The sequence below is a fragment of the Hyposmocoma kahamanoa genome, unplaced genomic scaffold (genome assembly GCF_003589595.1).
Source record: "Hyposmocoma kahamanoa isolate Upper Pololo Valley unplaced genomic scaffold, ASM358959v1 89, whole genome shotgun sequence".
NCBI lineage: Eukaryota > Metazoa > Arthropoda > Insecta > Lepidoptera > Cosmopterigidae > Hyposmocoma > Hyposmocoma kahamanoa.
The window spans coordinates 2,487,159-2,501,994 of record NW_020654520.1 but is presented as its reverse complement, the minus strand read 5'-3'; the positions used below and the strand labels follow the sequence as shown (position 1 = coordinate 2,501,994).

Below are 14,836 nucleotides of genomic sequence, written 5' to 3'. Positions count from 1 at the left end.
AGTGCCCTCAGACCTTTGCCATTTAAAGCTCTGAGTGGGACTGCAACTGCTATGGGCAGGCGTGTCACTTACAAACAGACGCGCGACTTGTTCGTCCCGTCAATTAGTAACATAAAAATCTCCTCTTTTCACTTGCACCGCTTCTTATAGACATGCCAATAGACCTTTGACATTTAATACTCACGCGCGTGATTGTTGTTGACCAAACGGCAGCCCGTAGCTCTGTAATGCGAGAGTGCAGCCTTAAACGCGATGTCATCTGCCGAAGTTGTTATCGGATTCGCGATGAATGGGTGAACCTCCTAACCAGAAAGAGTTTGGAAAAAGTGGTTTATCGAACCGTAAACTTGAGATGAGAAATAGCCAAGTAATAGGTCCCGCGATTTGACATTACCAAGTTCAGTTTTAGTTAACAGTAGAGATACTTGTAAAAGAGAACCATACTTGTTTCTGCCGCCAAGTACTAATGTGAGCAGGCACACGGGACTTGTCAACTGTGTATAATATATACAGTACCCCTCTGTAACTGTTATGGACAGACCATCGAGTATACATAGAAATAGAGACGAAATAAGGGTTATCCATCCCTGGCAACTCATCAGGCAAATGGGTCTTATATCACTTTTAAATATCAACTCTCGTTTGCGCTGAAATCACAAATTAGAAAGCTGAAATAGTACAGCGCCAACAACTGACCTGTCTGTACGTCTCCGTATATTCCAAAAACATTCTGTAGGTATTTATTGTAATAAAGATAATATCTCTAACAAAGCAGGCTGTACCATTCGGTAGTGTGGCAAAAACTACAAAACATCTAATTAGAAAACAAACGGAATCACATTTCATCTGTAATTAAGTACTATCTAATATCTGTAATTAAATATGTAATTTTGCAATTTTCGTCCATTATAGCAAAGCTCAAGTTAAATTGGACGATTTGAAGTGAAACAATTGACGACACCCGTCAATTGTTTCGAATTCGGGTTGGCCAATCGGAGCGCAGTTGTGACAGTAATGATTTGGCAGAATAGTATTCAAACAAATTAAATGACATTTCGGTCTAGTGTCTGGCTCCTGTCAGTATACACGTGTCGAAATTTAAATTGGTACTTTCCGAGTGAAATTGGTTGCCTTTTTTGTATAGTTTGTGGTGCTGTTGTTGTGTTTGTGAAGGTAAATTTAGTTACTAACTGGTGATGGACGACGATAATCCCCCTGATGGGGGAGGCGGCTTCTCTACTGGCGGTTTCTTGAACCCGGATTCTCAAATGAATTTCGACCATTATCCCACCCAAAATGTTAATTCCAGGCCTAAAAAACGTGCCAGTGATGAAGCATCTTCCTCCCAAACTACATCGGAGCAACCTCCGAAACGTTCTTCAAACGCTCCTCCAAATGCATCTGCCCAACAAACCTACAGCTTACCCGAATTTGCTGACGGTATGAAATTAAAATATAGTGACTCTGATAAGGGTCCATTTATAGTTCACGTATCGAGAGAAGAGTCCAACCCCTCATCTGGTCTTACAATCAAATTATTGACGTTTGCCCAGTTCCTAAGTAAGAATGGTATACATGGGATTGCAAAAGACGGTATCAAAGCTACAGGGCGCAATCGGGTTGTAGTTACTTTTGTTAGTGCAATATCCGCAAACAAATTTATTGAAAATTCTCTCCTCACCTCGAATTCTTACAAAGCAATTATCCCCACTTTTCACTTGATAAGAAATGGTATTGTTAGAAACATTCTGATAGAGTGGACTATGGAAGAACTGGTCAAGTCAATTGATTGCACTAATGGCTCCCAAGCCATTAAGGCCAGACGTCTAAACAGGAAAGAATATATTGATAACAAACCACATTGGATCCCCTCCCAAACAGTAATGGTCTCTTTCCTTGGCAAAGAACTACCTGAAAGAGTCCTGTGTTATCATACATCCCTTCCGGTAGAGATCTATACTCTACCAACCATACAGTGCAACAATTGCTGCCGCTTTGGTCATGTGAAAGCCCAATGCCGTTCAAAGCCCAGGTGTTTCAGATGTAGCCAACCACATGCTGGAGATTCTTGTGGTACCTCCCAACCAACGTGCTTACATTGTTGTGGCCCCCATATGGCCACGGATCCCTCTTGCCCTGAACAAGCCAGACAGAAATCTATTAAGGTTGTTATGTCAACAGAAAACATCCCATACTCGGAGGCTTCCCTTAGATTCCGGACTGTACGTAAATCTTTCGCTGACAGTGCTCGCCCTATGACAGCTCAACCTCCTGCAGCAACCCAATGTTCTCCTACAACCTCTCAACCTCATAATTTCCCCCCTCTTTCCCCAAGCTCCTCCCAAAGAAAAACTGTTTATTTGGAACGCCGACCCTGGGTTTCCCCAAAATCTGGTTTCGATAAAGTAAGCCACAATGACCTTATTATGACTCCGCAGTCCACACAACCTAATGGCTGTGCTATTAATTCAGACTTATCAAACAATACCTCCAGAAACGAAAATCTTATTGAATTACTTATCAACACACTTATCAATATTATTTCTAAATTTGATGATTCCCTACCGAACAATGTCATTCAATCACTGAATAAATTAAACTCTTTAATCCATATTAATAATGACCCCAATCCTACAATGGAACTGTAAGTCAATACGTCATAAAAAACATGAAATAATTGATTTAATAAATAACTATAAGCCCACCATCCTGGCTATCTCGGAAACATGGCTAAAGCCATCTTCGCGTTTTAGGATTCCTGGTTTCTCATGTCTCAGGGATGATAACAACAATGGATATGATGGCTGTGCTCTAATTATTAAAAGACCCACTATTTATTCTTTATTACACCTTCCTTCTCACTCCCCGAATTTTAATGTTGTAGCAGCTAGAGCTTTAAACATAACATTTGTTTCAGTATACATCCCCCATCCTGATCAATCTATCTTCACTGAACTAGACTCCATCCTTGCTTCTCTCCCATCCCCTCTTGTTGTGCTTGGTGATTTTAATTGTCATCACACAATGTGGGGCTCTAACCATTGTTCGTCTCCTGCCACCTTTCTTATTGACATGCTTGATAATAACAATCTCTGTGTTATAAACGATTGTTCCCCTACGAGAAGAACTTCCCCCGCCCAAAATCCCAGTTGTGTTAGTCTTTCCCTAATTTCTTCTGAATTAATTTCCAAATTCTCTTGGAGAGTACTTTTCAATTCTTATGGCAGTGACCATCTTCCTATAATAATAACTTTCGCTCAGTCTGTCCAGTTGGCACCGCCTGCAACACCCCTCCTTAAATTTAAACTGAATAAGGCTAAATGGGATGAATTCTCTTCATTAGTGGAAGTTAAAACTAGGTTACTCCCACTAATTACAAATGAGAATTTCCTTGCAATCTATGAGGATTTCATTAACATTCTGCTTTCTGCTGCTGATCTCTCTATCCCTCTTAAAAAATCTAAGAAAGACACCATCCCCTCCCCCCCCATGGTGGGACTCCGACTGTACAGAAACTATTCTAGAACGCAATGGTGCTGAAGAACTTTTTTTGGATAATCCTAACATTGAAAACTTTTTGTCCTTCCAGAAGCTCAATGCTAAATCCAAAAAGCTGTTCTCAAAAAAAAAGCGCCTTGGCTGGTCTCAGTTTTGCGAGAACCTCTCTCCTCGTGTAAAATCTTCTCTAGTTTGGAAAAATTTTAAAAAGTTTTCAGGCTCTCGTGTATCCAATACTTTCTCCAGTAATGAGCCCTCAACTTGGATCGATGACTTTATTAATAGATTGGCCCCTCCTTCTGTCCCATCTATGGACTGTTTCCCTCCCTCCTTTTCCCCAAACTCTAATGATAGAATGGATCAACCATTTTCCTCCGTAGAACTGTCTTCAGTTTTGAACCACCTAAGAGACTCTACACCTGGAATCGATGGTATCCCATATTCTTTTATTAAGAACATCTCAAATTCTTCGAAAACTGTCCTACTTAATATTATCAATAAAATCTTTGAAAATGGTGATATTCCACACTCCTGGAAACTTCAAGTTGTTATCCCTATTCTTAAACCAGGTAAGGATCCAAGGGATCCTGCCTCATATAGACCCATTGCGCTGTCATCAGTATTATGCAAAACATTGGAACACCTCATCAAAAATAGATTAGAGTGGATATTGGAGAGCAAAGGACTTCTATCCAGGTCGCAGTTCGGATTCCGTAAGGGTATGGGCACTCTTGACAGCCTCAGTACCTTTTCTACTGAGATTAGACTCGCACTCACCAGAGGATTGTACTTTGTTGGTGTCTTCCTGGACGTGACAGCCGCTTATGACAATGTTCATCTCCCGCTACTCAGGCAAAAAATGCATCAGCTGAGTCTACCAGTGAGGATGATTAACATCATTTATAACATGCTAATGTCTCGCTCCATCTCAGTACGTATCAATGGTTCTCTTCTCCCCCCCAGAATGATATGGAAGGGACTCCCACAAGGTTCTGTCTTGAGCCCCATCCTTTATAGTCTATATACTGCTGACCTTGATAAATCTGTTGACTGCTTCTGTGATATTCTACAGTATGCAGACGATTTAGCACTCTATTATTCCTCAGAGTCTCTTGATGAATGCACTATCCAACTAAATACTGCCATTAGATACTTGCAAGATTGGCTCACTAATCACTGCCTTCTCCTATCACCCAATAAAAGCTCAATAGTAGTATTCACAAGAAAAAGACGTGTCCCACATATACAAATTTTCCTAAATGATGAACTGATCCCTGTACACGACAAGGTTAAGTTTCTAGGCTTCTTTTTTGATTCCCACATGACTGGAATCCCTCACCTAAATTATATTAAAAATAAATGTGAAAAGGGTATTAATATTATTAGAGCTCTGTGTGGAGTATGGTGGGGAGCCCACCCTTATACCCAAAAATTGATCTACAATGCTGTAATAAGGAGTCATTTTGATTACGCTTTATTTTTATTAGAACCTTGTAACAAATCCGCTGTTAACTATTGGGATAATATACAAGCTAGATGTCTTCGTGTTATATTAGGAGCGATGAAATCATCTCCAATCAATGCCATGCAGGTTGAGACCTTAGATCCTCCGTTATGTTTCCGTCGTCAGTACTTATGCGACCGTTTCTTTTTCAAAATCTCACAAAATTCTGCTCACCCCTTACTTGCCCCCTTGACTCAACTAGCGAACCTTGTTACAACTTCTAAATACTGGGAACATAAGAGCCCTCCATGCCTTTTAAAAAGCTTTAATAAATCTCTCATCGGCCCCCCTATCAATCAATACTCTGGTAATCCATTGTTTTTAATCGATTTTGATGCACTAATTTTTAAACCCAACATTGTTACCAATTTAGGAATTGTCAAAGATGACCCTAACGCTGAAATACTTTTTAATAAAATCATTAATGAGAAATGGAACGGTTGGCTCAATATCTTTACAGATGTTTCCAAATCCACCACAGATGATTTTGTTGGCTCTGCCGTCTGGATCCCTACATTTAATATCTCCTTAACTTTTAAATCTCCCTCTAAAGCGTCCGTATATTCGGGTGAGGTGATCGCTGTTTTTGAGGCAGTTTCATATGTTAAATCCCACAAATTAGACAAATCTGTCATTTTTACAGACTCTCGTAGCTGCCTGGACGATCTGTTAAAATTCCCCTTTCGTAGCAAAGATGTTCACCCAATCAATCTTAAAACAAAAGAGCTCCTTTACAATTGCTCTAACCTTGGCATTCAAATTGTTCTTGTTTGGGTTCCTGGACACTCTGGCATTTCTGGGAACGAACAAGCGGATAGATGGGCTAAATGGGCGATTCATTCTGGTACCATTATATATGATAAATCTATTTCTCAAGACTTACGCTCCCAGGCTAAGATTGATTTACACAATAACTGGAAGACTTCCTGGTCGTCTTCTAGCAGACAAAAAGGCAAATATTATGCTGGTCTTCAACCAGTAATACCCAAGAAACCTTGGTTTTTCGAGTTCCGCGAGGCCAGTAAAAGAACAACTTCAACTATCATCCGATTGCGCCTAGGACATAACTGCAGACCCACTTTTCTTGCTAAGCTCAGGATAAGGGATCACTCCCTTTGTGAGTGCGGTCTTGAAGAAGGAACTCTTGACCATATATTTTTTAACTGTGCATTATATCCCGTCTCTTTATACGATCTTCTTCCAGATTGTATCCCTCGTCCCACAAATTTTTATAGTATCCTTTCTCCCCTAAAACCTCCGCTACTATTTACTCTATTTAAATATATTGAACAAAATAACATACGGTTATAACTTTTACTATGTGCACGGCATGTGTTTATGCTTTTCATCCAAAGTAGCTAGTCAAATAACCCCGTGTTTTGTCTTTGTCCATAGGATGGTGCAACCGATCATCGTCGTTTGAGTGAATCTTGATAAATATACCGTGTATCTTTCAACCCGGACACTGGCAGAATTGTCCTCAGTGGGACAGAAGCCAAATAACCAAAAAAAAAAAAAAAAAATGACATTTCGCCTCCATCTCTGGTTATATGTATACTCGGTGGGAAAGACGCATGATTTGTTCGTCCCATCACTTGATGTCATAAAAAACCCCACCTGTGACCATGGAACCGAAACATCGGTTTTTTTTTAAAAACAAACAAGTAGATTCGATAAAATTTTCTATCATAAAAACAAGTTTTCGGGCTTCAATCTGAGTACAGGCGTGTACCTAAAGCAGGTTTCTATACATTGTGAGGTCTGTATCTTGGAGCATGTTTACTGGGTTCGAAAATAAAGAAGACATCACAAAACGGTGCAGGTAACCTTACCTTTAAGGTTACGTTAGTCTGATGCGGTCGACTGATTCTGCGATGTTGCGTGCGAGGAGTGTGAGGAGCCTTTGAAGGCACGCTCAACAGAGGCTTAGGGAAGTAGACTCTCAACGGGCACTTTCGGCCTGCCTCGGTTTCGAGGTAGGGCGCTGGTATTATTACGTTCGGAGACATTGAGAGGACTGTATCGTCTGTTGACCATCTGTAAGTTTAAAATTAAATAAAAACAATATTATAATGCCACCAGCCAATTAAGACAATCAATGCCACTATTCTTAATTTAGTCCGGAATCTCACCAATAGATGGCATTAGTCGTATTCTAAAACAAGTACACACATTAGTAAGGCGAGGTATTTGAAGCCAAGATTTTAGTAGTGAGGTGTCAGGTTAATATGAATAAAATAAGTACAGGCGGAGAAAATTTGACACAGATGTTCAGACTGACGGGACAGCGGGCGGAGCGGCGTGTGATTAAACCGTTGAAACTTGAAAATTTAAGTTTTGGGATAACGAAACTATAGGGCGTCAGATGAAAACCAAAATTTAGCACGTTCTCTGTAGTAATTAAAGAAAAATGTCCCCATATAAAAATATGTACAGACTACACATTTTTGTTCGAAAATCGTCTCCAGTGCAACGGAACAAGATACGTCAATGTCTAACTTGATGTGATGGCGTGTGTACAAAGCTATCTAACTTATTCTTAAATAAATCCTTTTAGACTTTTATTTTAGTCTGTTTTCAGGATTTTTTATGATCGAATAAAGTACATCCTATCGTGTAACGAATTAGCACATTCTTTAGAGAATATATAGTTATTTATACTTTTATAAGTTCGTTATTTAATAGTAACTACCTAAACCATTATTAAATTCATGCGAGCACGCCCTTGTGACATTAAAAAAAACGTCATATCTAGTTAAGTCTCTTGAACTGCTTGTGAGTAAATGTTTAATAACCTACCTTCAATGTTTGTAATAGAAATTGTGTTTTCACAAATAAGTGAATTATGAAATTAATTTTGTAAAAATGATTAATGTGTACAAATGTTTCAAAGAGCAACTCCTAGAGTTTCTTTCCCATTCATCTTAAGTGGATATGTTTTACGAATGAGTAATAAATAGTGTTTTCTCAAACATGCTCGAAAATGTTTGACTTCTTCCCGGCTAAGGCCTGCAAAGTAAGTATGAAAATCCATTACAGTCCTCTTCTCTAAACTTTTAAATATATCTACTAATAATCAACTATGTAAACAGACAAAAAAAACTCAGACAGCCAACTGTCCAATGTTAATAACTGCGAGAATTAAAAATACCTACCTGCACCGCTCACTTAAAAAGAAAAGAAAATGGCGGCAACATTTAGACTAAAGAGTTTTGGTATTCTTTTGTTTTGTCTTTGTATTTTGATCGCGAAAATGAGTGCTAGTGAGAAGAGCAATAACGAAAATACAGTAATAGATAAATTCAAACACATCATCAAAAGTCCAGCATACTACTATATTAATAGTTAGTATAAGTAGGCACATTAGTGCCTGGAAAAACAATAACATTTTGTTTTAAAAATTGCATTGTATAAATTTTAAAGTTAGTTAATATTTTTTTACTTTTTCTATTGCACATCTTCCTCTCTTTACTCTTTTATCATTTCCTCGCAATGTTTGAGAAAAATTCTACACATGCCTCGGCGGGAACGGGGATTGCTTAACTCGTATTAATACAAGGCCTCGCTGGTGTTCGTCCTTGTAAGTCATACTCGTCCAGCAATCCCTTACTTCCCGGCCTCTGCAATAATGTACTATTAATTAGTCAATGTAACGATTGCAAGTGTAATTTGCTTGCCTATGACACAAAAAATATTTGAGTTTCATGCTTTAATGTCGGTCGGGCTAGAGTTACCATAATTCCACCTCGTGCTCGTGGAGAAACATTCTGACAGAGCTATGGTAAATCTCTCACTAAAAGGTTCGAATCCTACTTAGGCTCACAAGCGTGCAACTCTATTAAGCTTTATAACAATAAATGTAAACATACCTATCACCGTGCGTTTCGTCAGCTTTCAATTTAGCTTCCTCCTTCGGCAGGAAGACGTCGTCATCGACCGACAAAGTAGCTCGTAAGGGATCACTAAAATCTCTAATCGGCACTCCACAACTCAAAGTTTTATCACTATCCGTTTTGCGCATAAACTTCGCTTTCTGTAAAGGGTCGTCCAATTCTTGACATTTCGTATCTGAGATTTGATTTTCTTCTGTTTTACTTACACTGGCTTTCGATTGACTGTCACATGTTTTAGGGGTTCGTTCGTTGGTTTTCGGTTCGCTATCAGTCGTTTTTGCTTTGCCGTCATTGCCAACACCTGGTTTAGCTGCAGCATCGGGTATTTCACCAAAAACGTCTTTAGCTTCAGAGTTGTCAGATTCATTATTGAAACAATTTCGTTCGTTGCTATCTTGAGCCTCAGTCTTTTTAGCACTTGAACCGTCATCGCTCTTGTCAAATACGTCGTTGTCGTCAACGCTGTCGTCGTCGAACGTCCTCCCGGCTTCGGGCAAGACGGCCTCAATGTCGCCAAGGAATGCCTTTTCCAATTTCCAATTGTAGCACGCTAGCAGCATGAACTTGACGACCTTCTTCACTCGGACCAGCTCCTGCAAAGGCGCCCCTCGGAGGAGGATGCAGCAAGCCAAGTGCGGCTCCGCGCAACCCTCCAGCACCATGAGAGTTTTGCTGGGATCTGAAAGGAGCGCGGTGGATGATAAGAAAGAGCTAAAAAAAACTTCAATTAAAATTTAAAAAAAACTCCCGATACTAAACGTGCATACCTCAGAAAACCCGATAAGTTACCATTTGTAAATTAATGTCTCGTTGAAAGCAATTTAAGAGCCCTATTATAGGTAGTGTAATTATGTTAGTTGTATTATAAGTTGTGTGGTATCGTACATTCTTCGGTATAATTCTATACAATAAGTGTTAAGGAGTTGCGTAGTACGCAGTGTCCTGGTTGCAGCATTAGGTACAGGTTACCATATGGTTGTAATGTCATCGAATTTTCATAGTATAACAAATTTTAAGTTGATCCGATGAGTGGAGGTATTATTTTTTCTCAAATACGTTCGGGAGTGATTGCCTTACATTAAAAAAAAAACATAAATTTATCTTGTATGGGGCGTGCAATTCCATTCAATTCTGTTACTGTAAACTTTGGAATATATTATGTACTTATAAAGAGCTACGTAATGTATGTAAACACACTAAAGAAAAACTGTTATATAGTAATTACGAGAATTATTAAAATATTGTCTACGGTATTACTTATTTTGTATTTAAGTATGGCGCACGGATAGAAGTATCCGCACGAAGGGGGTGAAGCAAATGAAAGTATTTTGAAGTTCTTTTTGGTTACCCACTTTTATCTTTTTGCATTTTTTATATTTCCTTTGCGAACACGCGTGTTTCAACTTCTTGTATTATATCGAGTTCTTAGGTTTTCGCGATTGTTACACATAGGAAATGAAACTACTTTTCCGGATTTAAATGGCGTATGGGCGTATATTTGTTTTTTCAAACAAACCGACGACGTTTCGTATTAATATTATATATAACTGGTTGAAGACTGTACCACCTCAGTCAACCGTGACCATGGGACCTGTAAAGAGCCCGAAATGTCGATTTACGCGAAATATACACGATTGACGGCGCCAAAATGGGGTAGGGTGAACGCACTGACTGACCTTGAGTTGTTCCCTCGATAGATGTGTCGGTCGTTGGTGTTTATGCGTATGCCCAGGTGTCAAGGGGTTGTCGCGCCGCCCACTCTGGTCTCTCACAGACAGATGAGATGCTAAGATGATTTTCCGTATTGCCGTTGGCCAACGGCTACGGTGATATCGCGTCAAAAGCGACCGTTCGCTAGCGCGGCGTAGTTGCAACAGGGCCCGTCAAAACGGGGAATATTCTACCCTCAAATCAGGGCGTTTTTTTAGGATAGGAATAGAGAGGAGGTGAGTAGATCATTTGTGCATTTGCGAAGATGCCTACGTATTAAATCTGACAGCGATTGAAATCCGGAAAAGTAGTTTAATTTCCTTCTTGTATTATTTTTGTTCGTTCGTGGCGTCGGTCGAGAAAAGCGCTGCACCGGGGCGGGCGCGGACAGGGGCGACTCACAGCTGCGCACGTAGAAGCTGCGGCAGCTGCCCAGGCGCGGCGCGGCGATGCGCGCGTCCACGGACGCGGCCACGTCGGCGCCCGAGGCCTTGGCGGCGCGGCGCAGCGCGCGCTCGCGCACGGCCGCGGCCAGCGCCACGCCGTCGGCGCGCAGCGCGTCCTGCACCGCGCGCGCCACCGACCCGCGCACCAGCACCACGCGCGCGCGCAGCGCCGCCAGCCGCAGCGCGCAGCGCGCCAGGTACTCCTGCTCCTGCGAGGGGCCCTGCACGTGGTACCTCCGGAGGGAAGGCGTATAACCAGAGATAGAGACGATATACTCCTGGTAACTCATCAGTCATACGTAACTTGTAAATATCAACTCCCTCCTCCTCCTTTAAACTGCCTCCGTGGCCGAACGGTTACCATGCCGGACTGCCACGCAGAGGTCCCAGGTTCGATTCCCGGGCCGGGAGAAATAGTTGTATGGCCTACAATTATTTCTCTCGTGAGTTTGGGTGTAATTTGTGGTTGTCTATGTGTGTGTCCATGGCACCCGCGACACAGGGTTTCCCTAGTGCGGGGCTATGTTGAGTGTGTGTGTGCGTTATACTCCCGTTTGTACTGAAATATAGTCAGGCCAACTGACCTGTGTGTACGTCTCCGTATATTCCAAAAAATATTCTGTGTTTATTGTAATAAAGATAGTATCTCTAACGCTAGCCTGTAGCGTGTTCTATTCGGTGGCGCGGGAAAAACAGTAAAACGTCTAATTACAAAACAAATGGAACCACATTTCATCGGTTATTAAATATGTAATATCTCAAATTTTCGTCAATTATAGCAAAGCTCAAGTTAACTGGTCGATTTGAAGTGAAACAGTTGACGACACCCATTGATGACACCCGTCAATTGTTTCGGGCTAGCCAATCGGAGCGCAGTTGTCACTGTAATAATATAGCAGGTAGTTTTCAAACAAATTAAATTACATTTCGTCTCTATTTCTGGTTATATACTCAATGAGCTAACAGAGGATGAGCTAGGTCTATCCTCCGGTCCCTCCAGTCGCATATTTTCGTACGAACTAGAGAGACGCTTCAACTCGGCGGAATGGTGACGACCAATAGACGAGTTTTGGTAATGGACGATGGCAACCGTTAGTTGTGCAATGCGCAGCGGGAAGAAAGGACACGAAAGCACGGTATCTACTAAAAATAGGGAGGGTACATGCGCCCGGGGCGGTTCACCCGAGACCTCTGGAGATCCGGATGAAATCAGTGACAACGGTCTCTGACAACCCTGTACTTGAACTTAGAAGATCCATACACTTGCACAGGTTATAGCACCCTTCTCGTATACCCTAAGGATCGGTAGGGAGGGTCATTATAATCAAAACTAACGTAGAAAAAACAGAGACTGCAGGTCGGTTCAGAACCTTACGATAACTCCATTGTCGACCGATTCGATTAGATATCGTATGATGTACGATTTCTTTGCATTTTTATTCACAATAACCGAATCGAACGTCAAACTGTCGCATTCGAAGCCGAACCGAAATGACGTCATACCCTTACGATTACTTATACTTCTCGACCGGCAAAGGCTGCAAACGTTATTCAGAACTCAGTTATCGAATGAAAGTTCCCAAACTAACTATTCTTTACAAGGAAGAATGTAATATGGAAATCTCTTATTATTGTAAATAAAGTCTGGATTTTGTTCAATTTTATTAATTTATTTTAATGCGAGACTAATGTATTCATATATTTTAGGCCTTCCAACATTGACTTACAATTATATGGACGTCGGGTCCGTGCTAAAAAGTGTCCGAACTTATAGGGCGTTAAAATCGTATACAGAACGTCATTCACGCTTTAGTCTTCGTTTGTTCGACTGACAGCGAAGCAAGCAAAATTAGACAGTACTGCGATGACATTACAATTTAAATTCAACGTTTTAGCTTTTTAACATTCCTTTACATGTCACTACGTTTAAATAGATTGACTTGGGACATTTTTTTCGTGGTTTTTGTATTAGACCCGTCGTCCATTTATTTGTAAGTCAATGCCTTCAAAGTCTTAAAAATGTATATAAAAGAAGACGTCGGTTCGAATCCGACCGGATCGAAGGAATTTTTTTTGAGTGTTCGATCTTTGTATTAATAATTATAACAAACTAGTGGAGTAATTTCACAAAAAATATTTGAATATCAATTCAATAAAAATTTAATGTATATAAAAGACTTTCATTTTTCTTATGATCTATATCCGTAAACGTTGTTGGATAACGATGTCGTATCCGAATCCGGATCGAACGTTTAATTCGGAATATTCTGAAGAGTTCGGAAAGCGCCCTTTGATTCGAGAACGATGCCCCATCGTGCGATTCGGTTAAAATATCGAAGAGTTCTGAATCGGGGCCCTGGTCCTAAAGACGAACCGATAGTAGGCCCGACGATTTTACACAGAGGGCGCTAAAAGAGAAAGTCCCTTCGATTTGGTTCGGTTCCCGGTAGGAACAAATTTGGAAATTAACTTTTCTAAATTGGTTCCGGTCTGGGCGTTCTGGGAAATGCCACAGAGTGAATTCCGTTACTCTGGTACCCATAGTAAAGGGAATTCCCTTGTTCGACACCAAACAATTGGTGTGATGGTCTGGCATATTATTATCGTTATTGTGTCGTTAACGATTATCTTAGCGTTAGTTACTATTTCCGTGACGACCGATAGAACAAGGAACAGTCTGTATAACAATCCTGACTTGACGACCTCACAAAAATAAAAAAGCCTTTTTTGTTTTCTTCATTGAAAAAAAAACCTTAAATATGTCTTTAGAAAGCAAGATACGGGACAAGTAATGATTAGAACGTCGTAACATTCACAATTTCAAATTCAGACATTTTTGGCAAAATTTTACCTACATTCAAAATCTATCGATAAAATTGTCGACAACAACTACATGACTATTGAAAATTTTACGAAATCTTCAATAAATCAAAATTAATTCCTCATGACTAACCTGCAACAGCACTGGTTCTAGAGACGTTAATTTCCCTTCCACCCTCTGATACGCGATGGAACAGTCCAAAAGCAGCACCGTAGGGTTCGATATCTGTTGTGGCATGCCCCTGCAAAAGGAACAACATTGTTCTTAGTTCTTATTCTTTGTCGTGTATTGTATTACCCGTCTAATAAATAAATATAGAATTTCTAATTAATGAGTGATTGTTGATGTGCACTCGAATGATATTTATTAATAAAGACAGTTGAAATCGAGTTTTCAAGTATTCGTGTTTACTATACGTAGGAAACGACACTGTATCAAAGAAACTTACATTAATTAGAATTACTGTTTTACCTTAGAAAGACTCACACAGTTCAGAAAACAATTAAAAGTATTCATTATTAATAAATGTTATTTAAAATGAATGTATTGTGTAATGTATGTTACCCATCACTAATATAGAATTCACATTATTACATTATCATAATTAAATGTTGTGATATATTGTAATGTCGCACCCCTCACGCAAGAATGGCACGAGGAGTTACGTCAAAAACGCGTATTGGCCCATCATCTCCAATTCTTGTAACTCTATCGACTAATATTGTAGATAGAATTACAAGAATGTGGACGTGGGTTATATTTTTCTGTATCTACTAGAGCAATAAGCATGTTTGACGTAACTCCTCTTATGCCATTCGTCCATGAGGGGTGCTGTGATTTATGAAATTAGCCCTCAGACGTTGCTGTGTTCTTGCAGGGCGTCACATGTTTACCACCAATAAATATTACATCTTATATTTGTAATTGATATTATGCAATAAACAATTTAGTTGAAGGTGTAACA

The 14,836-nt window shown here is 40.1% G+C and overlaps 2 protein-coding genes and 1 long non-coding RNA gene across 3 annotated transcripts in view; 1 reads left to right on the top strand and 2 right to left on the bottom strand.

Annotated features, from left to right (window-relative positions):
• The window catches only part of LOC113236180 (putative 1-phosphatidylinositol 3-phosphate 5-kinase), a 38,875-nt gene extending 27,775 nt beyond the window's left edge, over positions 1 to 11,100 (bottom strand). The window contains exons 1-4 of the mRNA XM_026472191.1: positions 11,008 to 11,100; positions 8,872 to 9,574; positions 6,835 to 7,039; positions 185 to 302 (exon numbers count right to left, since the gene is read on the bottom strand). Of these exons, the coding sequence (XP_026327976.1) occupies positions 185 to 302; positions 6,835 to 7,039; positions 8,872 to 9,557 (1,009 nt within the window). The 5' untranslated portion in view covers positions 9,558 to 9,574; positions 11,008 to 11,100. The remainder of the gene's footprint in view (positions 1 to 184; positions 303 to 6,834; positions 7,040 to 8,871; positions 9,575 to 11,007) is intronic.
• LOC113236182 lies at positions 1,072 to 6,525 on the top strand. Its single transcript, XR_003310920.1, has 3 exons — positions 1,072 to 1,173; positions 1,310 to 1,440; positions 6,398 to 6,525. It is a non-coding gene; the product is annotated as an uncharacterized LOC113236182 (long non-coding RNA).
• Positions 10,612 to 14,836, bottom strand: part of LOC113236112 — a 58,729-nt gene continuing 54,504 nt past the window's right edge. Inside the window, exons 16-18 of the mRNA XM_026472103.1 lie at positions 14,005 to 14,113; positions 10,979 to 11,329; positions 10,612 to 10,716 (exon numbers count right to left, since the gene is read on the bottom strand). Of these exons, the coding sequence (XP_026327888.1) occupies positions 10,612 to 10,716; positions 10,979 to 11,329; positions 14,005 to 14,113 (565 nt within the window). The remainder of the gene's footprint in view (positions 10,717 to 10,978; positions 11,330 to 14,004; positions 14,114 to 14,836) is intronic.